General features: G+C 42.5%; 1 protein-coding gene and 1 long non-coding RNA gene across 2 annotated transcripts; one reads left to right on the top strand and one right to left on the bottom strand.

The window, feature by feature from the left end:
* Positions 1-1,611: 1,611 nt before the first annotated feature.
* Positions 1,612-18,109, bottom strand: LOC100490516. Its single transcript, XM_031891822.1, has 14 exons — positions 18,070-18,109; positions 14,133-14,201; positions 13,562-13,837; positions 11,518-11,925; positions 11,211-11,231; positions 9,512-9,619; positions 6,790-6,897; positions 6,129-6,149; positions 4,743-4,877; positions 3,765-3,792; positions 3,017-3,063; positions 2,686-2,748; positions 2,286-2,320; positions 1,612-1,848 (listed from the first exon to the last, which is right to left on the bottom strand). The coding sequence occupies exons 1-14, from the start codon at positions 18,098-18,100 to the stop codon at positions 1,807-1,809; spliced, it is 1,392 nt and encodes a 463-aa protein (XP_031747682.1). The 5' UTR covers positions 18,101-18,109; the 3' UTR covers positions 1,612-1,806.
* A 4,160-nt stretch (positions 18,110-22,269) lies between these two features.
* Positions 22,270-23,690, top strand: LOC116406885. The gene is made up of 3 exons (XR_004219826.1): positions 22,270-22,356; positions 23,184-23,224; positions 23,354-23,690. It is a non-coding gene; the product is annotated as an uncharacterized LOC116406885 (long non-coding RNA).
* Positions 23,691-25,584: the final 1,894 nt, after the last annotated feature.

Raw genomic sequence — 25,584 nt, 5'->3', positions numbered from 1 at the left:
GGGGGCTGTTCCTGCTGAATTGTGCTTATACAGGGGAATCCCTATGTTGCCATAGTTTTATGGTATCTCTCTGTACAGGCTATGAGCAAACTTAGGGGGCTGTTCCTGCTGAATTGTGCTTAGTACAGGGGAATCCCTATGTTGCCATAGTTTTATGGTATCTCTCTGTACAGGCTGTGAGCAAACTTAGGGGGCTGTTCCTGCTGAATTGTGCTTAGTACAGGGGAATCCCTATGTGCCATAGTTTTATGGTATCTCTCTGTACAGGCTATGAGCAAACTTAGGGGGCTGTTCCTGCTGAATTGTGCTTAGTACAGGGGAATCCCTATGTTGCCATAGTTTTATGGTATCTCTCTGTACAGGCTGTGAGCAAACTTAGGGGGCTGTTCCTGCTGAATTGTGCTTAGTACAGGGGAACATATGTTGGAATAGTTTCATTTTCTATAAATGTATCTATACAGGCTGTGAGTGAACATCAGGGCTGTGCCACTCAGATGAATGAGTCTGGACTACACAAATGTATAGTAAGGATTTGGGGAGGGGCTACGATTTTCCCATGATTATTGTGGCAGCAGTACTCGCAGGGATATCCTATAATGGGTGTGACATACAAATATTTCCATGTAATATCTTGTTTCTGGTGCATGCGGCAGGTAGAACGGAACAACAGGTACATTTTTGAAATTTTAAAATTTTTTATAATTATATAACGTAAGAGATTTTACTATACAGTGATGAATATTTCTACATTTATGATCTGCAGATACAGTCCTTTCGTATGTACCCAACTGGCGCCCATATACAGTCTCCTTTACTATATACACCCCATGGCTCAGTGCTGGCTAGCCCTGCAGCTCTGAATTGCTACATAATCATCCTTGCTGATTGACTAATATTGTCTAAAGAGGGTACATCATTTTTATAATTTACAGTAAGTTGATAGTACAGTAGGGGGTACATTATCCCTCAGTGACTGCTAATATCCTTATCATTTACAGTAAGGGGTACATTATCCCTTATAATACATGAGTGATACTCAGAGTTCCCTGTATAACTCAGCCTGCAGCCTTGTGCCTTTATATGGGCACTGAACCCCTCAGTGACTGCTAATATCCTTATCATTTACAGTAGGGGGTACATTATCCCTTATAATACATGGGTGATACTCAGAGTTCCCTGTATAACTCAGCCTGCAACCTTGTGCCTTTATATGGGCACTGAACCCCTCAGTGACTGCTAATATCCTTATCATTTACAGTAGGGGGTACATTATCCCTTATAATACATGAGTGATACTCAGAGTTCCCTGTATAACTCAGCCTGCAGCCTTGTGCCTTTATATGGGGGGCACAGAACCCCTCAGTGACTGCTAATATCCTTATCATTTACAGTAGGGGGTACATTATCCCTTATAATACATGGGTGATACTCAGAGTTCTCTGTATAACTCAGCCTGCAGCCTTGTGCCTTTATATGGGCACAGAACCCCCCTCAGTGACTGCTAATATCCTTATCATTTACAGTAGGGGGTACATTATCCCTTATAATACATGAGTGATACTCAGAGTTCCCTGTATAACTCAGCCTGCAGCCTTGTGCCTTTATATGGGCACAGAACCCCTCACTGACTCCTAATATCCTTATCATTTACAGTAGGGGGTACATTATCCCTTATAATACATATAATCCCAGTGTCCCTGCCATCAGAATACAGAAGAGGTAGCTCTGTGGGTGACAGTACTAATCACTTATCCTACATGCAGGCATGGGAAGCTGCTGGGGACGTGCCGGGGGTGGGAGAGCTGATCAGTTGGGGTTCTTGGGCATCACTACAGAGTAAGTCACATCCTAAGGGAATAAACACAGAACTGGTTATTGGCTATTTACAGCAGACAAGAGATAGAAACACATTGTAGTTGAGTTAGAAGGTCACTATAACCCTTGAGCTTAGTACAAGAGTGAGATTATAAACAGCAATAGAAGGCCTGGGGCAAGTGATAAAGAGTTTAGTGCCCGCCAGTGAGACAGTAGGGGTTGTTTTGATTGGCATGGCTGTGAGTTATGTGGCTGCCCCAATAATACAGGTGCTTCCTGCATTCAGTAATGCTGTAGTCCTGAGGGGTAAGTGGAGAAGGGCACATAGTAGGCTTCCCCCAGCCCCCTATCCACCCCTTATCCTGTGTGCCATTCAGACACGTATATGGGGGCATTAAGGTCAGGTTTTGGTCTTGGGTTCCTTTCTTGTAGAAGTCAAAAATGCAGGTAAGTGTCGTTATTATACTCACATTATCGGCTGGAGTCGCTGGGGGAGCTGGGGAAGCTGCAGGAATGATATAGAGAAGGGTTAGTGTTACAGGAACATGTGTCATAGGATTCACACATAATAAGCACATACATGTTAGGCCACATCAGCCAATGAATGGGCAGAATTCTGCCTTTTGCTCCCACACTACTTCCTGTTACAGTTAGAGCTGCATCATTTCCTGTCAGCTGATCTCTGAGGGAACACACAGCCCATCACTAAATGTTGGCTCAAGGGAAAGGATGTAAAAGGGCAATATTTACTGATATATATATTCCAGTTTGGGGGGATTCTTTAATAGGTCTGGGGGTATAGTTTCTTTTAAGAATTTGAGCAAATGATTCCCTTTATATAGTATATGCTCCCAAAAGGGTCGGACTTACTTTTCTTTAAGTGATTGATATCAATGTAGGTGTAGCACACATCTTGTCCAGCAGAGGGCGCGCCTGCATAAATCCAAAACAAACACTGATGTTATATTTGTACAAATGAGCAATATATGGAAATGCAGGAATACAATGTAATATTGGATATTATTTTGTGAAGATCTAATGAATGCCTTAGTAACCAATCAGAATTGTATTGTGGGTTTTCTTTAATAGGAATAAAGTATCTGTTCTGGGTGCATACAACATAAAGTATTAGAGAAAAAAATAGAGGTAATTTCTCAGCAAACATGGCGGGTAAGGAACAAGTACTGAGTTGTATCTGTACCTGGGTGAGGAGGATCCTCAGAAGACGCCGTGTCTTCATTTACTGCACTGTGGGTTAAAAAATATAGCTTAATCTTTGTAAATGGTATGAAATCCAAGTCCGACTTGGGACTCCTCCAGTTACATGGGAGTAGGAGAAACAATAGGTTAGCTGAAAGCAGTTCTAATGTGTAGCGCTGGCTCCTTCTGAAAGCTCAGACTCAGGCACACTTTACTGCTGCGCTGCAAGTTGGAGTGATATCCCCCCCCCCTCACCCCCAGCAGCCGATCAGCAGTACAATGGGAAGGGAGCAAGATAGCAGCTCCCAGTAGGTATCAGAATAGCACTCAATAGTAAGAAATCCAAGTCCGGCTTGGGACTCCTCCAGTTACATGGGAGTAGGAGAAACAATAGGTTAGCTGAAAGCAGTTCTAATGTGTAGCGCTGGCTGAAAGCTCAGACTCAGGCACAAGGCACTGAGATGGCGCCTACACACCAATAATACAGCTACAAATACATTTATTGGTTCAAGAATAAAAGTTTAAATGGCAGAGTGAATTATTTGCTATGTAAACTGTAATATAGAAATACATGATCCAAATGCCGACCAATCAGGTGAGAGGTGGAGCAGGCAAAGACATTTGTTTTGCAGCTTGGATTTTACATTGTGCCTGAAGCTTGCAGAAGGATTGGGGTGTCTCATGTGGGTTTGCTTCCCCTTTAGGCAGGACAGCTATAATTTAAGATAAGGACGTTTCTCATTACTTACATAGCTGGAGTCTTAGTGAGGGGAAGGTCTAGGGAAAGAAAAGAAGAGAGCCGTTAGTTTGAGTCCAGGTTTAATCTACTGTCTCTGAGAGGTTTAGCCTAATAACATATAGATGTGACAATTTGCCTTATATGTGTGGCACAATGAATTCCTGCATTGGGAGAGTAAGGATTTTGACTTGGAGATGGAGTGTAGTTGTACCTTTTGCACAATGGGATAGTCTCGTATTCACTTAGACTATTTCACAGTAAACATATACATGCTAGGCCCCATCAGCCAATGAATGGGCAGAGTTCTGCCTTTTGCTCCCACACTACTTCCTGTTACAGTTAGAGCTGCATCACTTCCTGTCAGCTGATCTCTGAGGGAACACACAGCCCAGCACTAAATGGCGGCTCAAGGGAAAGGATGTAAAAGGGCAATATTTACTGATATATATATTCCAGTTTGGAAAAATTCTTTAATAGGCCACTTAATATGATATAAACTATCAGTTGGTTAAGTATTCATTCTGGGGGTATAGTTTTCATGATAGTCTCTTTCTTTTTGAAGCAACCAGTTCCCCCCTTCCCTTAGGCTCACAGAGTGAAGTGATGGATTCCCAGAATCCATCACTTCACAATGGAACAAGGTTATGTAGGGGTTGCATTACACTGTGAGCCTAAGGGGGATGGAAGAAGGTTCTTATGAGTAACACGGTTTCCTTTCAATCTGAGGAAACAGGCTTTGCTGTATGTATATTTATATATAATGTAATCCAATTGAGCCCATGTCAAAAAGCAACATGTTGCTGATAAGCCACGGGTTTGGCTCATTGCGCTATAGTAAGTGGTACGGGGAATATTAAAAGAGAAAAGGATGATGAATGGCTGAAACTGAAGTAGAAGCTGAAAAGACACAGGTTGACATATAAATAAGATTGTACTGTATGTAGGATGGAAAAACAAGTAGAAAGTAGTTGCTTTGATAATCACCTACCTGCATTTGATTGGTGGGAAGGAGGTATTGTGTGTCCAGCCTTTTGTCTGAGCTTACAGAGAGCTACAACCATTATGATAACGACGAGTATCGCCAGCAGGGGGAGCCCTACTGACAGCAGTAAGTTGCTCTTAGCTAGAAAGAGAAAGATGACACTGGTAAGGGGCTCCAGTATTACAAGATTTTTGGTCACAGTTCTGTAGGAGTTAGCAGGTCACAATTGCTAGCTTAGCTAGTCCCAGTTAAGCTTGTTGGAAATGGCTTGTTTAATTGTGACAGGGGCCCATATTGCTAATGGCTGGAGGAAAGTGATCAGAGGCTTTAGCTGATGTATTGTATCTGTGGTCAAGTCAGTTGTACTGTATCTGTGGCCGAGTCAGTTGTATTGTATCTGCGGCCGAGTCAGTTGTATTGTATCTGCGGCCGAGTCAGTTGTACTGTATCTGCGGCCGAGTCAGTTGTATTGTATCTGCGGCCGAGTCAGTTGTATTGTATCTGCGGCCAAGTCAGTTGTATTGTATCTGCGGCCGAGTCAGTTGTATTGTATCTGCGGCCGAGTCAGTTGTATTGTATCTGCGGCCGAGTCAGTTGTATTGTATCTGCGGCCAAGTCAGTTGTATTGTATCTGCGGCCGAGTCAGTTGTATTGTATCTGCGGCCGAGTCAGTTGAACTGTATCTGCGGCCGAGTCAGTTGTATTGTATCTGCGGCCGAGTCAGTTGTATTGTATCTGCGGCCGAGCCAGTTGAACTGTATCTGCGGCCGAGTCAGTTGTATTGTATCTGCGGCCGAGTCAGTTGTATTGTATCTGCGGCCGAGCCAGTTGTATTGTATCTGCGGCCGAGTCAGTTGAACTGTATCTGCGGCCGAGTCAGTTGAACTGTATCTGCGGCCGAGTCAGTTGTATTGTATCTGCGGCCGAGCCAGTTGTATTGTATCTGCGGCCGAGTCAGTTGTATTGTATCTGCGGCCGAGTCAATTCTTCACTCCACTTTTCCAAGCTGTTGTCTGGGACTGACATTTGTGATGCACGTGTTTCTACCCTTATGTATAAAATACACTGTAGTCAATTCATGTAAGTAATAGCCCATACATGCTTAATTCAGTCGACTATTACCGTACTGCCTGACATGCATTTCCAGTTGTGTGGCCCTTCCAACCAATAATCCTGCAGCCCCGGTGGATTGAGGCCCATCCCTAAAGTATCATTTCCATTGGCTGAAAGGAAGTGAAGAGGAAACACATCTGTGCAGCTCCTCCTCACTTCCTGTTGTTCAGATCCTTTGGGCATGAATACTTAATTTACTACTTAATTTACTAACTGCCATTATTTAAAGACATTCACAACTTTATTTCATACATTCATAAAAAGAACCATGGGACTCACCTGTGTCTTCCTTGGCGGCTGCTGAAAAGTAGAAGAGAGGGAGAGTTAGAGAATAATAATGTAGCAGAACATCACTGAGCATTAGTGCTGTATTACCCAAAGGGGAGTGGGTTCCATGGACTGGGTGGGTTTTACAGACACCAAATGCAGTTATAAGCTAAGATGGAAAGTGAATTTATCTGAAAGAGCTTGGGGCCACTTTCTATTACTTTCCAGGGATACAGGGACCCAATCCCCCACCCAGGGGATAAGCTTTCCCTATTCCCCCACTCCTTACATCAATAATACATGGCCAGTCTCAGCATTAGCCCCACAGGATAGGCCATTGATCCAAACAGAAATAAAACATTCTGGCAGGAACTGTTAGGCAGATCCTTTGCAACTTCTATCATTTTCCTGTATATTGTGTAACTTTTGGAAATGCAAATACAGGTTTTTAGGGTCATGTTCTGCTATAAGGCAGTATGTGGGTCTTTCCAATATATGGGAATATAGACAGCAGCGCTTCTCTGTTCTTCTCCATATTGGGGTCTAACTGCACATGTATAATATCCTGACTGCTCAGCCCGGGCCGGGGAAATGTGCCACTCACTGGCAGAACTGAATCCCTCAATAATTGTTCCATCTCTGTATAATGCAAACTGCAGCCATGGACTCTCACCTGGTGGGGTTATGAACATATCAGAACCTTCAGTGAACATATCAGACATATCAGAACCTTCAGTGATCACTTTGGGGCTCGCTGTTGTTTCTGGCCTGGGGATCGGTACTAGAAGGGAACCAGAATGAGACAGTTAATAAATAGAGACAGGAACAAGAACAGGAGGAATGTTCTGGCACCAATGTTAAAGGAAGCATAGATGCAGTAGAGCTGAAGTTTAAAGTAAGGCAATCAGTGAAGTAAAGGAATGAGTGAGCTTGTAAAGCCCTATACAATGTGTTAAAAAGAAAGAAAGTAATAGTAACATAGAACCGTATCTGCGGCCGAGTCAGTTGTACTGTATCTGCGGCCGAGTCAGTTGTACTGTATCTGCGGCCGAGTCAGTTGTACTGTATCTGCGGCCGAGTCAGTTGTACTGTATCTGCGGCCGAGTCAGTTGTACTGTATCTGCGGCCGAGTCAGTGTACTGTATCTGCGGCCGAGTCAGTTGTACTGTATCTGCGTTGTACTGTATCTGCGGCCGAGTCAGTTGTACTGTATCTGCGGCCGAGTCAGTTGTACTGTATCTGCGGCCGAGTCAGTTGTACTGTATCTGCGGCCGAGTCAGTTGTACTGTATCTGCGGCCGAGTCAGTTGTACTGTATCTGCGGCCGAGTCAGTTGTACTGTATCTGCGGCCGAGTCAGTTGTACTGTATCTGCGGCCGAGTCAGTTGTACTGTATCTGCGGCCGAGTCAGTTGTACTGTATCTGCGGCCGAGTCAGTTGTACTGTATCTGCGGCCGAGTCAGTTGTACTGTATCTGCGGCCGAGTCAGTTGTACTGTATCTGCGGCCGAGTCAGTTGTACTGTATCTGCGGCCGAGTCAGTTGTACTGTATCTGCGGCCGAGTCAGTTGTACTGTATCTGCGGCCGAGCCAGTTGTACTGTATCTGCGGCCGAGTCAGTTGTACTGTATCTGCGGCCGAGTCAGTTGTACTGTATCTGCGGCCGAGTCAGTTGTATTGTATCTGCGGCCGAGTCAGCTGTACTGTATCTGCGGCCGAGTCAGTTGTATTGTATCTGCGGCCGAGTCAGTTGTATTGTATCTGCGGCCGAGTCAATTCTTCACTCCACTTTTCCAAGCTGTTGTCTGGGACTGACACTTATGATGCACGTGTTTCTACCCTTATGTATAAAATACACTGTAGTCAATTCATGTAAGTAATAGCCCATACATGCTTAATTCAGTCGACTATTACAGTACTGCCTGACATGCATTTCCAGTTGTGTGGCCCTTCCAACCAATAATCCTGCAGCCCCGGTGGATTGAGGCCTATCCCTAAAGTATCATTTCCATTGGCTGATAGGAAGTGAAGAGGAAACACATCTGTGCAGCTCCTCCTCACTTCCTGTTGTTCAGATCCTTTGGGCATGAATACTTAATTTACTACTTAATTTACTAACTGCCATTATTTTAACACATTCACAACTTTATTTCATACATTCATAAAAAGAACCATGTGACTCACCTGCACCTGTGTCCCCCTTGGGACAGGAAGAGTTAGAGAATAATAATGTAGCAGAACATCATTGTAACACAATGAGCATTAGTGCTGTACAGGTATGGGATCCCTTATCCGGAAACCCATTATCCAGAAAGCTCCGAATTACGGAAAGGCCGTTTCCCATAAACTCCATTATAATCAAATAATTCAGAATTTTAAAACTGATTTCCTTTTTCTCTGTAATAATAAAACAGTACCTGTACTTGATCCCAACTAAGATATAATTACCCCTTATTGGGGGCAGAACAGCCCTATTGGGTTTATTTAATGGTTAAATGATTCCCTTTTCTCTGTAATAATAAAACAGTACCTGTACTTGATCCCAACTAAGATATAATTACCCCTTATTGGGGGCAGAACAACCCTATTGGGTTTATTTAATGGTTAAATGATTCCCTTTTCTCTGTAATAATAAAACAGTACCTGTACTTGATCCCAACTAAGATATAATTACCCCGTATTGGGGGCAGAACAATCCTATTGGGCTTAATTACTGTTTTATACATTTTTTAGTAGACTTAAGGTATGGAGATCCAAATTATGGAAAGACCCCTTATCCGGAATACCCTTGGTCCCGAGCATTCTGGATAACGGGTCCTATACCTGTATTACCCAAAGCAAAGTGGGTTCCATGGACTGGGTGGGTTTTACAGACACCAAATGCAGTTATAAGCTAAGAAGGAAAGTGAGTTTACCTGAAAGAGCTTGGGGCCACTTTCTATTACTTGCCAGGGATACAGGGACCCAATCCCCCACCCAGGGGATAAGCTTTCCCTATTCCCCCACTCCTTACATCAATAATACATGGCCAGTCTCAGCATTAGCCCCACAGGATAGGCCATTGATCCAAACAGAAATAAAACATTCTGGCAGGAACTGTTAGGCAGATCCTTTGCAACTTCTATCATTTTCCTGTATATTGTGTAACTTTTGGAAATGCAAATACAGGTTTTTAGGGTCATGTTCTGCTATAAGGCTGTATGTTGGTCTTTCCAATATATGGGAATATAGACAGCAGCGCTTCTCTGTTCTTCTCCATATTGGGGTCTAACTGCACATGTATAATATCCTGACTGCTCAGCCCGGGCCGGGGAAATGTGCCACTCACTGGCAGAACTGAATCCCTCAATAATTGTTCCATCTCTGTATAATGCAAACTGCAGCCATGGACTCTCACCTGGTGGGGTTATGAACATATCAGAACCTTCAGTGAACATATCAGACATATCAGAACCTTCAGTGATCACTTTGGGGCTCGCTGTTGTTTCTGGCCTGGGGATCGGTACTAGAAGGGAACCAGAATGAGACAGTTAATAAATAGAGACAGGAACAAGAACAGGAGGAATGTTCTGGCACCAATGTTAAAGGAAGCATAGATGCAGTAGAGCTGAAGTTTAAAGTAAGGCAATCAGTGAAGTAAAGGAATGAGTGAGCTTGTAAAGCCCTATACAATGTGTTAAAAAGAAAGAAAGTAATAGTAACATAGAACCGTATCTGCGGCCGAGTCAGTTGTACTGTATCTGCGGCCGAGTCAGTTGTACTGTATCTGCGGCCGAGTCAGTTGTATTGTATCTGCGGCCGAGTCAGTTGTACTGTATCTGCGGCCGAGTCAGTTGTACTGTATCTGCGGCCGAGTCAGTTGTACTGTATCTGCGGCCGAGTCAGTTGTACTGTATCTGCGGCCGAGTCAGTTGTATTGTATCTGCGGCCGAGTCAGTTGTATTGTATCTGCGGCCGAGTCAGTTGTATTGTATCTGCGGCCGAGTCAGTTGTACTGTATCTGCGGCCGAGTCAGTTGTATTGTATCTGCGGCCGAGTCAGTTGTACTGTATCTGCGGCCGAGTCAGTTGTATTGTATCTGCGGCCGAGTCAGTTGTATTGTATCTGCGGCCGAGTCAGTTGTATTGTATCTGCGGCCGAGTCAGTTGTACTGTATCTGCGGCCGAGTCAGTTGTACTGTATCTGCGGCCGAGTCAGTTGTACTGTATCTGCGGCCGAGTCAGTTGTACTGTATCTGCGGCCGAGTCAGTTGTATTGTATCTGCGGCCGAGTCAGTTGTATTGTATCTGCGGCCGAGTCAGTTGTATTGTATCTGCGGCCGAGTCAGTTGTACTGTATCTGCGGCCGAGTCAGTTTTACTGTATCTGCGGCCGAGTCAGTTGTACTGTATCTGCGGCCGAGTCAGTTGTACTGTATCTGCGGCCGAGTCAGTTGTACTGTATCTGCGGCCGAGTCAGTTGTACTGTATCTGCGGCCGAGTCAGTTGTATTGTATCTGCGGCCGAGTCAGTTGTACTGTATCTGCGGCCGAGTCAGTTGTACTGTATCTGCGGCCGAGTCAGTTGTACTGTATCTGCGGCCGAGTCAGTTGTATTGTATCTGCGGCCGAGTCAGTTGTATTGTATCTGCGGCCGAGTCAGTTGTATTGTATCTGCGGCCGAGTCAGTTGTATTGTATCTGCGGCCGAGTCAGTTGTATTGTATCTGCGGCCGAGTCAGTTGTATTGTATCTGCGGCCGAGTCAGTTGTACTGTATCTGCGGCCGAGTCAGTTGTATTGTATCTGCGGCCGAGTCAGTTGTACTGTATCTGCGGCCGAGTCAGTTGTATTGTATCTGCGGCCGAGTCAATTCTTCACTCCACTTTTCCAAGCTGTTGTCTGGGACTGACATTTGTGATGCACGTGTTTCTACCCTTATGTATAAAATACACTGTAGTCAATTCATGTAGTAAGTAATAGCCCATACATGCTTAGTTCATTCATATAATAGAACACTATGCATGAATACCTAATTTAATACTTAATTTACTAAATGCCATTATTTAAAGACATTCACAACTTTATTTCATATATTCCTAGAAAGAACCATGTGACTCACCTGTGTCCCCCTTGGCGGCTGCTGAAAAGTAGAAGAGAGGGAGAGTTAGAGAATAATAATGTAGCAGAACATCACTGAGCATTAGTGCTGTATTACCCAAAGCAAAGTGGGTTATATGGACTGGGTGGGTTTTACAGACACCAAATGCAGTTATAAGCTAAGAAGGAAAGTGAGTTTATCTGAAAGAGCTTGGGGCCACTTTCTATTATCAATTTCTATTAGTTGCCAATATATTGTGTAACTTGTGCAAATGCAAATACACATTTTAGGATTAGGTTCTGCTATAAGGCAGTATGGGGATCCTTACTGAGTATGAAAATATAGACACCAGCGCTTCTCTGTTCTTCTCCATAATTTCTTCTCCGTACTGCACATGTATAATTTCCTGACTGCTCAGCCCGGGCCGGGGATACGTGCCACTCACTGGCAGAACTGAATCCCTCAATGACTGTTCCATCTCTGTATAATGCAAACTGCAGGCCTGGACTCTCTCCTGGTGGGGTTGGAGTATAATGGCAGGATATGGACCAACGAGAACCATCAGTGATCACTTTGGGGCTCACTCTTATTTCTGGCTTGGGGATCGGCTCTAGAAGGGAAACCAGAATGAGACAGTTAATAAATAGAGACTGGAACAAGAACAGGAGGAAAGTTCTGGCACCAATGTAAAAAGAAGTGTAGATGCAGTAGAGCTGAAGTTCAAAGTAAGGCAATCAGTGAAGTAAAGGAATGAGTGAGCTTGTAAAGCCCTATACAATGTGTTATAAAGAAAGCAAGTAATAGTAACATAGAACCCTGTACATACACATCTCATGTACCCTTTTCTTTAAATGTCAAAGGACATATTTTGCACGTTCCTAAAAACCAACAGAATCATGAGAATGACCTCCTTCCTATAATACGTGTAAAATGTTTTCTATTTTGGATAATATGAGCCAAACTACATGGAAGGAAGATCTGATTTCAGTAACTGCGATTATTTTATTAAACAGAACCAGGGGAACAGCCATTCCTCTGTTCTACTGATAGTTGTCTCCTTCAGTTATGTGTCATCATGGAGTGGGGCAGGGTGCAAGCTGGCAAGTTTTTTTTTGCTAATTGTACCCTGCCCCACTATTAGCACTACATATGGGTGCTCTGTATTCCAGCAGGTACCACTATATTTGTAGTGACTGGGGGAGGGTCCGGAGGGGCCCGAAACGTTGCTCTTTGCTTGTTTATATGTACTTGGGCAAATAAAACACATTTTTTTCACGATTTGCATCTTCAGTGTGCTACTGGATTTTTTTGCTGGGGGAGGAACATAGGCACATGTCTTTATTGTACTTATCATTCCGATTAGGGAGCACTGACACAATCACTCAATGTATTTGTAGCTGTAATATTGGTGTGTAGGTGCCATATCAGTGCATTGTGCCTGAGTCTGAGCTTTCAGCCAGCGCTACACATTAGAACTGCTTTCAGCTAACCTATTGTTTCTCCTACTCCCATGTAACTGGAGGAGTCCCAAGCCGGACTTGGATTTCTTACTATTGAGTGCTATTCTGATACCTACTGGGAGCTGCTATCTTGCTCCCTTCCCATTGTTCTGCTGATCGGCTGCTGGGGGTGAGGGGGGATATCACTCCAACTTGCTGCGCAGCAGTAAAGTGTGACTGAAGTTTACGTACCTTGAGCTGTAAGTGCTTATTGAATCAGCGCTAAGGGGGCACTATTTTGCATCTGGCATTTTTATAAATGTACGCCAGATCTGTGTGAAACTGTATGTGGGAAGGGATCTTATATCCTGGCTTCTAGTTAAGTAAAAGCTAGGCCCTGGCATCATTACATAGATAAATAAATATATATTCATTTGATATAGAAATTCTATTCACTCTAAGCCAACATGTACAAAGAGAAGGGCTTGTAATAAAGTTATCTTTCCTGGGCTGTAGAGTAAATAATCACAAATATAGGGAATAATGTAACCCCTTTTGTAAAATATACATACCGGTATATATTTTCCTGAGTTATATTTTTGGAATTCCATGACCTGTGTGTCACTTTTTTTTTCACGGTTTACTCCAACCATGGAAAAACACAAGTTTGAATTTGATTAAATTTGCCCCCAAGTGTTGTGCTTTGTTCCTGGGTGCTTGTATTTTATTTCTAAGGGGACCCTGTGTAGTTACCCTCTTGGAATCCATTGGGTGAGACACTGATCATGTCGGTACCAGTTATCCCAGTCCCACTGCTAAAAAAGAGGGTTCCCAGTTGTGTCCTGTGCCCCAGTAGGTAAGTACCCTGAGTCACATGGGGTATAATCCTGAGAGAGAATGATCTTGCATATTGGACAGAGTGAGGATACTTACCCTTTATCTGTATATTCACAGCCTCGCTCTTCTTTATCTCTTTAGGACTGGTTGTAGAGTTTACTGCACATGTGTAATCTCCTGAATATTCTTTCTTAAATGAGTCAATGTGCCATGTATTGTCTTTGCTGAAGTTGTACAACTTAAATCCATCCCTGTATAAAGCAAACTCCAGTGTATCCTTGGGCAGTGAGTGAGAATGACAGGTGAGGGATATGTGGGAGCCCTCAGTAATCAGGTCTGGGCTCACTCTCAGCTCCGGGTTAGGCAAATGCTCTGTAAGAGGAGAAAAAAAACCCAGAAAGGAACATTATTTTACAACAAACTTGACAATAAACAACATTAAACACTTATGTGGATAAAAATATAATTTAGTATAAAATAATGTTCCTATAGGGATCCATTTCTCTAATGCAATGGGAAATAATAGGATATTTATAGAAATAAGTTGTTTTAGTCGCCCACAATAACACTGCTGCTTTTATATCATTTATTCACTGAAAGCTTTTTAACTCTCATTATTTAATGACAATCAGAATATTTTTTTCAATATTTAGCATTAAAAACTTACCTGTGTGTCTGATCCCATCTCCCTTTCCATTGTGATTTGGGGAGTCGCCTGAATCTCCCGTGACCGTTGCTGAAAAGTAAAACAGAGAAATTATTAGGGAAAAACAAGCTGAAAAGCCCTCAGAATCAGCGCTGTCACATTGATACTAGGGATGCGCCCAATCCACCATTTTGAGATTGGGTTGAACCATGAATGCTGCCTGAAAGATTTGGCCCAATCCCAATCCTAATACTAATAGCCAGAACACTACTTTCAGCTCTCTAACCTCTTAGTTAGTCAGTGACTTGAGGGCGGCCTATGGGACATAACTGTCAGTTAGTTTGCTTTTGAATCTGACCTGCGTGCTCACAAACTAACTGACACTTATGTCCCATCTGCCCCCCTAAAGTCACTGACTAAGAGGTTAGAGAGCTGAAAGCAGGAAGTAGTGTTCTGGCTATTATGTTAGACATCTGCTCACTCCAGCCTTTATAGATTACTTATTGAAAACACTTTTTATGTTCCACAGTCTGTCCATCTTATCCAGTTTCAGGTTTACACTGAACTGTTCCTTTAAAGGCCGGCGCCCAAGCTGGAAATATCACTTAGTAAAAGGGAGAGTTTATTATTGTTACATATGCGACAGAGTCACTATAGATACTGTTACTAATAATGATTGGGGTAAGCACTCAGTCCTTCACTTTCATGGGATCAATCCTAGTCCTCTGGTATCTCTACAGCAGGGATCCCCAACCAGTGGCTCAGGGCAACATGTTGCTCCCCAACCCCTTGGATATTGCTCTCAGTGCCCCCAAACCAGGGAGTTATTTTTGAATTCCTGACTTGGGGGCAAGTTTTGAATAAAAACAAGATTTCCTACCAAATAAAGCCCCTGTAAGCTGATAGGGTGCATAGAAGGCCCCTAATAGCCAATCACAGCCCTTATTTGGCTCCTCCATGAACTTTTATGGTGCTTGTGTTGCTCCCCAAGTCTTTTTACATTTGACTGTGGCTCACGAGTAAGAAAGGTTGGGGATCCCTGCACTACATGGACATTCAATTATATCATATTCAAATGTTCATCTGATGGGAAATAAGATACTATATATATATTGATATTATATTATTATTAGAACTTGAAAAGGAGGTCATTTTTGAGGAACAAAATATTTTTCTTCAGAAGAGATTTAGGGAAATGATATATTGTGTAAAATGAGTCGGTGGTGTTTTGCTAGAAGAGCGGAAAAATGAAAATTGTGTAGAAGTTGAAACATCTCTGCTCCTCCTCTTTGGCTTTTGCTCTTCTGATTGTTTGGGCAGTTGGACTGAATGAATGGAACAAAGCAAAGGTGGCCATTGCTCTCATATGATATAAGGTATCCACCCATTTGGCCAGTCAGATTGTTTGAGGTTGGGCCTGTGTATGGTCACCTTCTGAAGCAAATCCAAGTTGGAAAACACTGGCTTATTGTATAAACTGGCTAAATGTGTGATCTGGACTTTGGCTTCTCTCTTGGGAAGATGGTGGGGTAGGGAAGATAGGAAGATTCTAGAGATAACTGTACCCCATTAAGAGACCTAGTTAGGTTCCATACACATTTTCTCTATCTGGGATAGTGTAACCAACCTGCACTGAGTGTAAGGGGTCGGGGATACCACACATGCACAGCCAATAATGTAGGAATAATGCAGGAAGGTACAAAGCAAAATGACCCAAAGCAGAACATTTGGGTTCCATGATGCAAAGAATAAAGCTCCACATTGCAAAGACTCTGCAAGCCTAGAACTGTAATGTGTTTCGGTAAGGGGAATTGTTTATATAGTGTTTATCTCCGAGGGCTGAAGGCACGTTACAGCCACCAAGGCAGCCATGATGAGTGCACCAGAAGTTAGGTGGCTTGCCCATGGTCACACAAGATCCCACACTGAAAGCTGATTACTTACCCTTTAGTCTAGCTCCTTCTCCCTGGGAGGAAGCACAGTGTGATGTAACACAACCAGAAATAGAAATATATTATGTAATTTTTGTTGTGGTTTGTGTTCATCTTCCACAGAGACTTGAACTTCATGAGAAGTAAAACCCCCAAAACAGATGAGAAGATAACTCAGTTACGATGAAACGGTGCTACTAATGTGTTCCATTACAGCAGTGTCTCTTAACTGTCTTGTATTGGAAGGTGAACCATGTGCCCCCCCCCTAAAATGGTTTGCAATTAATTTTGTACCTGTTTTAATTACCATTGGCTGTTGTACAAGCACAGTCCCCAGCCCCAGTCCTTAAGAGGGATATTAATGAGCTGGAGAGAGTGCACAGACTGCAACTAAACTGGTAAAGGGGATGGAAGGGTTAAACTATAAGGTTAGACTGTCAGGGTTGGGGTGCTCTCTCTGTAGCCTGTCAGTGTTGGGGTGCTCTCTCTGTAGCCTGTCAGTGTTGGGGTGCTCTCTCTGTAGCCTGTCAGTGTTGGGGTGCTCTCTCTGTAGCCTGTCAGTGTTGGGGTGCTCTCTCTGTAGCCTGTCAGTGTCGGGGTGCTCTCTCTGTAGCCTGTCAGTGTCGGGGTGCTCTCTCTGTAGCCTGTCAGTGTTGGGGTGCTCTCTCTGTAGCCTGTCAGTGTTGGGGTGCTCTCTCTGTAGCCTGTCAGTGTCGGGGTGCTCTCTCTGTAGCCTGTCAGTGTTGGGGGGCTCTCTCTGTAGCCTGTCAGTGTTGGGGTGCTCTCTCTGTAGCCTGTCAGTGTTGGGGTGCTCTCTCGGTAGCCTGTCAGTGTCGGGGTGCTCTCTCTGTAGCCTGTCAGTGTCGGGGGGCTCTCTCTGTAGCCTGTCAGTGTCGGGGGGCTCTCTCTGTAGCCTGTCAGTGTCGGGGTGCTCTCTCTGTAGCCTGTCAGTGTCGGGGTGCTCTCTCTGTAGCCTGTCAGTGTCGGGGTGCTCTCTCTGTAGCCTGTCAGTGTCGGGGTGCTCTCTCTGTAGCCTGTCAGTGTCGGGGTGCTCTCTCTGTAGCCTGTCAGTGTCGGGGTGCTCTCTCTGTAGCCTGTCAGTGTCGGGGTGCTCTCTCTGTAGCCTGTCAGTGTCGGGGTGCTCTCTCTGTAGCCTGTCAGTGTCGGGGTGCTCTCTCTGTAGCCTGTCAGTGTTGGGGGACTCTCTCTGTAGCTGCTTATACCATACACATTCCAACTCTGCCCTGGGGGGATACAAACCAGGACCCAAGTGCCTGCTAGTAGGTGGCACCGCTGTTCTTCCCATTCATACTCCCAACAAAAGATAAAAACCCCATGCCTGCTCTACCCTAAAGGGAACACTAACCCCTAATTTGGAAAATAGAAATCTTCAGTGGTCTTAGTTAATTATAAATGTAATTTCTCCTGGCAGAAGCATTTGTCTGTCCCAGCTGCCTGAGATCCGTCTTTAGGGGAGGGGGACTGAATTCTGTTACATTGTTTAGAACATCAGAACCAGGAATACAGTTTTAGTTATTGCAAAACTTTGTATATTTCAGTATATAATAGTTTATTGCCATTATGTCCCTGCTGGGATCAGACAGCCGGGGGGGTCTTAGCACTTCTTACCATTGGGTGCCCACTAGCTGTTTTCTAAGTTTCAGGTAATACCCTTTGTTTACGAAGCAAAAACACAGAGTAAAAGTGCTAGAAAAACCAGAAACGCTTTTTCGAATGTTAAAGTAAGTGTTTCAATGCAGGGTGAAGGCACATCTACATTATGCAAAGATCCCATATCTGGGAAATCCAAGCTCCCAATGTTTGCAGATAATAGATCCCATAACTGTATGTAGCATCCCCCCCCCCGATGTTCATCACATAAAATCATAATCCTAAATATAATTTTTCTTATAGTTTGGTTAAAGAAAATGAAAGTTGTCAGACTGTGTTTAATATGCTTTGTGGATATAATGCTGCCAAATATTTATCATTAAGTAAAACAGAGAGAGAGAGAGCCGGGTACTTACTGAGCAGGATCCCAAACAGCAGGACTAACATGTTGGCTGAGACTGGGGCACTGACATGGGGACTGTACAGTAAGTGCCTATAAGTTCCCCCCAAACTCACCACTCATTTCCCTTCCTGTTTCACAATCTGCTGTCTCTTTATCTGATCTTTCTCCTGTGGTTTCACATTAGTGTAAGAACCCGGCTGCAAACAAATATAAATGCATCATCAGTTCTGCTTATGTTCTATATACATACAGTTGAGGAGCAGCACAGCAAAATATATATAATAATGTACCGTATATACTAGAGTATAAGCCGATCCGAATATAAGCCGAGGTACCTAATTTTACCTAAGAAAACTTATTGACTCGAGTATAAGCCTAGGGTGGGAAATGCAGCAGCTAGGTTTTAATAATCAAAATAAATACCAATAAAATTACATTAAATGAGGCATCAGTGGGGTATATGTTTTTCAATATTTATTTCAAAGAAAAACAGTAAACTAGCTCTGTAAGCGGAGAAGAGGGTCAACAAAAACAATATGAGTAGTACCCCATGCTCATTGCACATTGGCAAACTGGCAGCAGACCCAGTCCCGGAGGGATGTAAGGGGGAATAAGTATTGCTAGTGGGAGCCTAGGCCAGGGCACTGGAGGGTCTTGTTTGCGGGGGGCCTAATTTGCACACAAAGGAGAGAGGGTGCTAGTCTAGAGGGACTCATGGCACCCGACTCGAGTATAAGCCGAGGGTGACTTTTTCAGCACTTTTTGGGTGCTGAAAAACTAGGCTTATACTCGAGTATATACAGTGCATTGGAAATGAGCCCCCTGTAGTGGATGACCTGTAAGTACTTAATACTATACATAAACATATACAGAGCACTCCCTTCATGTAATTTAAAAGAGAACTAAAGCCCTAACTTAAGAAGGATATCGGTTGTCTGCATCGATCAGGCAGGACAAAAGATTTTGATTGGGCGCCATTGAAGATACCTGAGCAAAAGCTGCTCTTAGAGTTGATTTGTCGGATAGGAGTTGAATTCGTATTGTTTCTACCTCCATACCATCCCTCTGCCTACATAAACCCCAGTGCTGCTATTCTTTTGTAATGTATGTGCCCTCCTGCCCCTCCCCCGCCCATCACTCAGATTGTACTGTGGGGGCAAGGCACTGTTCTGATAGGCTGGAGTGCTGTTAATAAAATGCTGGCCAGCCCCCAAGCGCCATCACTCATGAAGCCGTTCAACTTGTAGCCGTGCCGGAGAATAACAGCAATAGGGTTTATGGAGGCAAAGTGGCACGTTCCTTTTAAATCCTGTAATGTGTCACTATCCCTTTAAATTTCTTCATATATCAGTGAGTGCAATGGTTTAGCTCAGCTGACGTGTGACATGTTGTCACTTTAGTGTCATTTTAGTGGTGAGCACAATTTCCCCTTTTGATGCTTTTTTTCTCATCGTTTGTCTCTTTCCCCACGTTCATGTCTTGTTCATGTGCCTGCGACGTGGGAACAGCTATTAATTCCAGGGGGGGTCTCATTGCAGGAAGGATTAAATGTATAAGATGCTATTGCATTTTCCTATTTCCAAATAAAGTATGTATGTATGTATGTATGTATAACTTTATTCATAAAGTGCCACAAGGGTACGCAGCGCTGTACAATCTTACAATATACACAATTACACACAGGGAGGACAAGTGATATAATAAATAAATACAATAAATATATATATATATATATATACACAGGGTCGGACTGGGGGGTGCAGGGCCCCAGCCAGCCATGTCCCCTACCCCCCCGCAGGGCCCCCCCTAACCCCCCCGCAGGGCCCCCCCTAACCCCTCCGCAGGGCCCCCCTAACCCCCCCGCAGGGCCCCCCTAACCCCCCGCAGGGCCCCCCTAACCCCCCGCAGGGCCCCCCCTAACCCCCCCAGCAGGGCCCCCCTAACCCCCCCGCAGGGCCCCCACCTGATGTCCTCCCCGAGCGCATATAAATTGAACGCATCAGGGGAGGAACAGTCAGAAGGGGGAGCGCCGGCAAATGTCGGACTGGGCCGCTGGGGCCCACTAGGACCAGGGCCCACCAGGATTTTTCCCAGTGTCCTGGCGGCCCAGTCTGACCCTGTATATATATATATAAGTGCCATGTGGTATGAGACACAGTAGGAAGGAGGTCCCTGCCCTGTAGAGCTTACAATCTAAGTGGTTGGGTAACATACAGGCACAAACTGGAAGGTAAGAGGGCACCAGGTATGGGCATTTGCCCTTAAGCGCAGGACTGGGCAAAAGTTTATTATTCTTTCTGTGTATTTTATTCCCTATAGAGACCCCCCTATAGCGTATCCCTCAGTGCTTATTAGAAGGAGGCACTTGCGCTGTAGATGCCGATTTCACATTTCCAAGTGTCAGAAAAACTCTCCCACTTTTCATTCATTCCTATAGGAGTTGTAGAATTGTATATATCAGTGGGTGAGAGTTGGAGTTCACCATTAGATACATATGCTTCTAAAAATCCCATAGTAATGAATAGAAAGTGGGTTTTACTGTAATGGTTCTTGGAGCCGTGCCCTAATATTGCCGACATGTTGGTACAACCTTGTTCTAAAGGATCTAGTTATCCGACCCAGTTTTCTCCTGAAGAAGGAAGGACCTTGGACAAAACAGGAGGGTTAGGAGAGAACAAGACAGGGAAAAGCTCTGGCTGGAAAGCTGAGTTTTGGGGTACAGTGATCCCTCAGTGGGGGCTATAACAGAGAACTGGCATTTCATACTGCATTGGTTTCCTACTAATGTGGGGGGAGTTGTATCTGTTGGTGCCACATTATCAGTCCCACGTATGTACTCTTTGCAGATTTATCAAAATAGCTTAATGCAAAAAAACATCACTTCTATTCATTCCTATGGGATTTTTAGAAGTGTCTTAATCAAATGGTGAGTTCTAACTTTCACCCAATGATAAAGACACTTTGTAAAATCCCATAGGAATGAAAAGAAAGTGGGTGAATTTGTATGAGGTGGGTTCTAATCTCACATTTTGATAAATCTGCCCCCAAATGTGCCTATATGGATTTGTAGCATTGTAACTTTTTAATGTTTATACATGCATTTTCAATATGGAATCACTGGTGAGAGTAAGGTTCTCTTTATATTATTAAGTTCAGGTTTGACAGATACTCACATGGGGCTCATTTACTTATCCACAAATGCTCCGAGGGTTCGTTCAATTGGTCCGATCGTATTTTCCACGACTTTTCCGACACTTGCGTGACTTTTTTGTATTTTTTTACTATTTATTACTATTTATTTATTACTATTATTACTATTTATTACTATTTATTTATTACTATTATTACTATTTATTACTATTTATTTATTACTTTTACTATTATTACTATTTATTACTATTTATTTATTACTATTTATTACTATTTCTTTATTACTATTATTATTATTATTATTACTATTTATTTATTACTATTATTACTATTTATTACTATTTCTTTATTACTATTATTATTACTATTTATTTATTACTATTTATTTATTACTTTTACTATTATTACTATTTATTACTATTTATTTATTACTATTATTACTATTTATTACTATTTCTTTATTACTATTATTATTATTACTATTTATTACTATTATTACTATTTATTTATTACTTTTACTATAATTACTATTCATTTATTACTATTATTATTACTATTTATTTATTACTATTATTACTATTTATTACTATTTATTTATTACTTTTACTATTATTACTATTTATTTATTACTATTATTACTATTTATTACTATTTCTTTATTACTATTATTATTATTACTATTTCTTTATTACTATTATTACTATTTATTACTATTTCTTTATTACTATTATTATTATTACTATTTCTTTATTACTATTATTACTATTTATTTATTACTTTTACTATTATTACTATTTATTACTATTTATTTATTACTATTATTACTATTTATTTATTACTATTATTACTATTTATTACTATTACTTTTATTACTATTTATTTATTACTATTTTTACTATTTATTTATTACTTTTACTATTTATTACTATTTATTTATTACTATTAGTATTATTACTATTTATTACTATTTATTTATTACTATTAGTATTATTACTATTTATTTATTACTATTACTAATTATTACTAATTATTACTATTTATTTATTACTATTATTACTATTTATTACTTTCCTTCAGGTTGTTGACTTAACTATTAAGAATTGTAGTTTAGGACTAATGCACAAGGAGAAGAGTGTGCATTTTTAACCAGGTAAGTAATTTCGGACCATGAAATGCTTTCTTTATTTAAACTTATCTCCTGACATTAAGGGGCAGATTTATCAAAATGTGTAGAGCTTAATGCACAAAAACTCACCCACGTTCTATTCATTCCTATGGGATGTTTATAAGCATATTTATCAGTGGGTGAAAGTTAAAACTCACCATTTGATAAATATGCTTCTACAAACCCCATAGGAATGAACAGAACGTGGGTGAGTTTTTATATATTAAGCTCTAAACTCAAATTCTGCCCCTATATCTAGGGTAGCAGGGGTATGTTATTAGAGTCTGTTGTGCGAGTTTCAGTAAGAGACCCATGGCTGCCATGTTGCTATACATTTTTGTGATGTTAATGGCAAAGAAGACATAATTTCTTCCATTAGGCAGATGTCATTCACACTTGCTATCCACTCCTCTATCGTGGGGGGGGGGGGGGGTTAGTATCCCTCCATTTCCTAGGAATATTAATTGTATGAGAAGGCTTCTTTTAAATATTTTCTCAGATTTATCTGTATGGAATAATAAAACAAGTCGTGGAGTGAATTCTATTTGGCATCCAAGGATCTCTTTACTTATTTTTTCTACCTGTTCCCAAAAGAGTTTTGAGCTGGGGCTTGTAAACCAGATATGTGACAATGTCCCTCTATCACTATGACATCTCCAACATCGCTGATCAGGCATTAAATGCATCTTATATAATTGTGTTGGTGTTCTATACCAATAGGATAGGGTCTTATATGAGTTCTCTTGAAATCTATTGCTTATAGAGCATTTTGCTATTAGTCTGAAGGATTTTTCCCAATCTTCTTCTTCCAGGTTAATCTGCAGTTCCTGTGACCAAGTGCGCACAAAACAAGGTAAATTTATGTCATTTTTATTTTAGTTTTCATATTAAATATTGGTATCATTTTATACATCAAAACATATTAATATCAAAGCAATTTACTGAGTAGAGTTGGAAAGTAAATAGGACCTGGTCTCCTCAGGTTTAACAGTTGGGTTCCACCTGCTGGGGGCTCTTCAAGTGATGGAACAGAAGACAAGAAGCCAGAAGGAATATGAAGGCCGACGCCGTCAGTCTCACTGTATTCTGCACTGTGTAATTTCTACCTGGATTGGTGAGAAGTGTAAATGTACAGTTACCAGCACAGTATGAATGGCACACACTGGGATAATTTTATCAGGGGCGTTCCTTCTATTAGATTAGTTGAAAACATTGCCTCGGGCAGTATGTTACCAGGGTAGGCAAAAAGTCCCTTTCAAAGTGTAGGGACCCATAGGGTTAATATGCCCCATGGCTTTAAACCCTACCATTTCCTTCTTTATGCTGTTATTGGTGAAATACCCATGTATCAGTTTATAGTTTTGCATATGTGCCTTATTGGTTAACAGGTTGACTCCACCCTTTGCACTCTAATATAGTGTTTAGCAAAGGGGTGGGGCTTCCTCTTTGGCTGCATCTGTGTCTCAGGTGGAAGGTCCACTGAGCCTGGGATCAACAGGGCCCCAGTAAGCCATTTACCCTAGAGTATACATCTACACTCTAGAGAAGTCGGGGGAGGGGACCCCATGAATGAGGAACAGATAGACAGTTACACTCCATAAAGCACATTCTAGGAAAGTGAGATAGAGAGGAAAGGAATTAAGAGCAGTTTTGGCTCCACCGAGGAAAGTAGCTGGAAGTATCCTTCCATACAGGCACTGTTTAGGGCCTTAGCATAGGGCCACGTCTAAGACATAGGAATCAGGCTAGTACCTTAACCCTGATCCATATTTAACTGTTGGGATCCTAATACAACTAAGGTATACATCCTAAGGACTGAGGTATCTATCCAGACTGCCCTCCATAGTGGTGCCATGCTGACAGGTGCCTTTACCCTGCCCAGTCTCATTAGAGGTGGGATACACTGGCAGGCACCCTCTCTTACTGTCCTCAGAGTGTGGTACTGCTATTTCCTCTGTGTGAGTTTATATAATAACCCTGTGCACTAATTGTCTTGGACAATAAACCAAGTTATTGTTTGTTTCATCTGCCAAGAACCTTCTGGCGTCCATGATTTTCCATTCACTTTGCACATAGCATCAGTGAGTTGTAGTAGCACAACACCCCTATGGATATTTCCACTTAGCGAAAGCCCATCTGATGTGTAGAGTCCTATGTACCCCATGCTCTAAAGCCAATCTCGCTGGCGCTGCCCATTTTTAAAGCTAAATAGATGTTACACAAGCATAACTGGGATACTAATCCACTGGTTGGGGCAGTTAACCAAGAAGCTCCTGGTGAATTTGGGCTTTTCTGCCTTCCCTGATAGCTGTGTCCCAACCCAGGAACCTCACAGGCTAACCAAGTTCTAGTTCTTGCATCTTTTTGCCTTGCCTAATCTGAGAGTTGCCAAGTGAGCGGATCTTCTCCCAATATGCCCACCTACGCGTGGGTGATATCGGGCTAATTCGATTAAAACAGTGGGCATAGGCACCGTCGCTTTGGTTCTCAATCGGGCAGGTTTGATTTTTACGTTGGATTGGGGATCACCTTGGCCAATCGAGATCTGGCTGATTTCAGGCCAGATGTCGGTCAGGGTGGACCATCTTTCGTGCCCATACACGGGCAGATAAACTGCCGAATCGGTACCATTATCAGCAGCTAGAATCGCCTGTGTATGGCCACCTTAAACGCTATAGGGCCCATGTACCAAGTTTATCTTCTACAACTGCTTTTCTGTACTTTTTTCCTACTCTCTCAGGCTTTCTGGCTGGTGGGAATGTGACCCGTGAAGATGAACCTGGTTTTCAAAACAATTTAGGGCTCATTTACAAGATTTCCCACCAGTCGGTTGTGCATAAAACTCCATGCATTAAGGTGCTTGTGTCAAAATGCGCAATTGCTGCTGCGCTTATTGATGCAGAGAAGCCCTGACAATAACCCCATGGTTCCCTCAGAACCCTGTCCCCCCATTTTACATTGTTATACTAGACCCCCGTTATTCTTTCTCTAATATGAATGAACATGTTTATTACCTGTAGATAAGGTTATAGGAACATAAGGGTCTGTATATTGCTTTAACTTGCACATAAAAGCTTGGGTTTAGTACATTCAGTGCTAGAACATGTAAGTTCCCGACTCACCACTGACAGCAGCCAAGGGAGCTGGAACAGAGTGAGGGAGGAGGGGCAGGTATCTGCACCCCTTGTGTAATTATAGGGGTCTCATTCCTCT

Source organism: Xenopus tropicalis, chromosome 8 (genome assembly GCF_000004195.4).
Source record: "Xenopus tropicalis strain Nigerian chromosome 8, UCB_Xtro_10.0, whole genome shotgun sequence".
NCBI classification, from domain to species: Eukaryota; Metazoa; Chordata; class Amphibia; order Anura; family Pipidae; genus Xenopus; species Xenopus tropicalis.
This window is presented reverse-complemented; position numbering and strand designations above follow the sequence as displayed.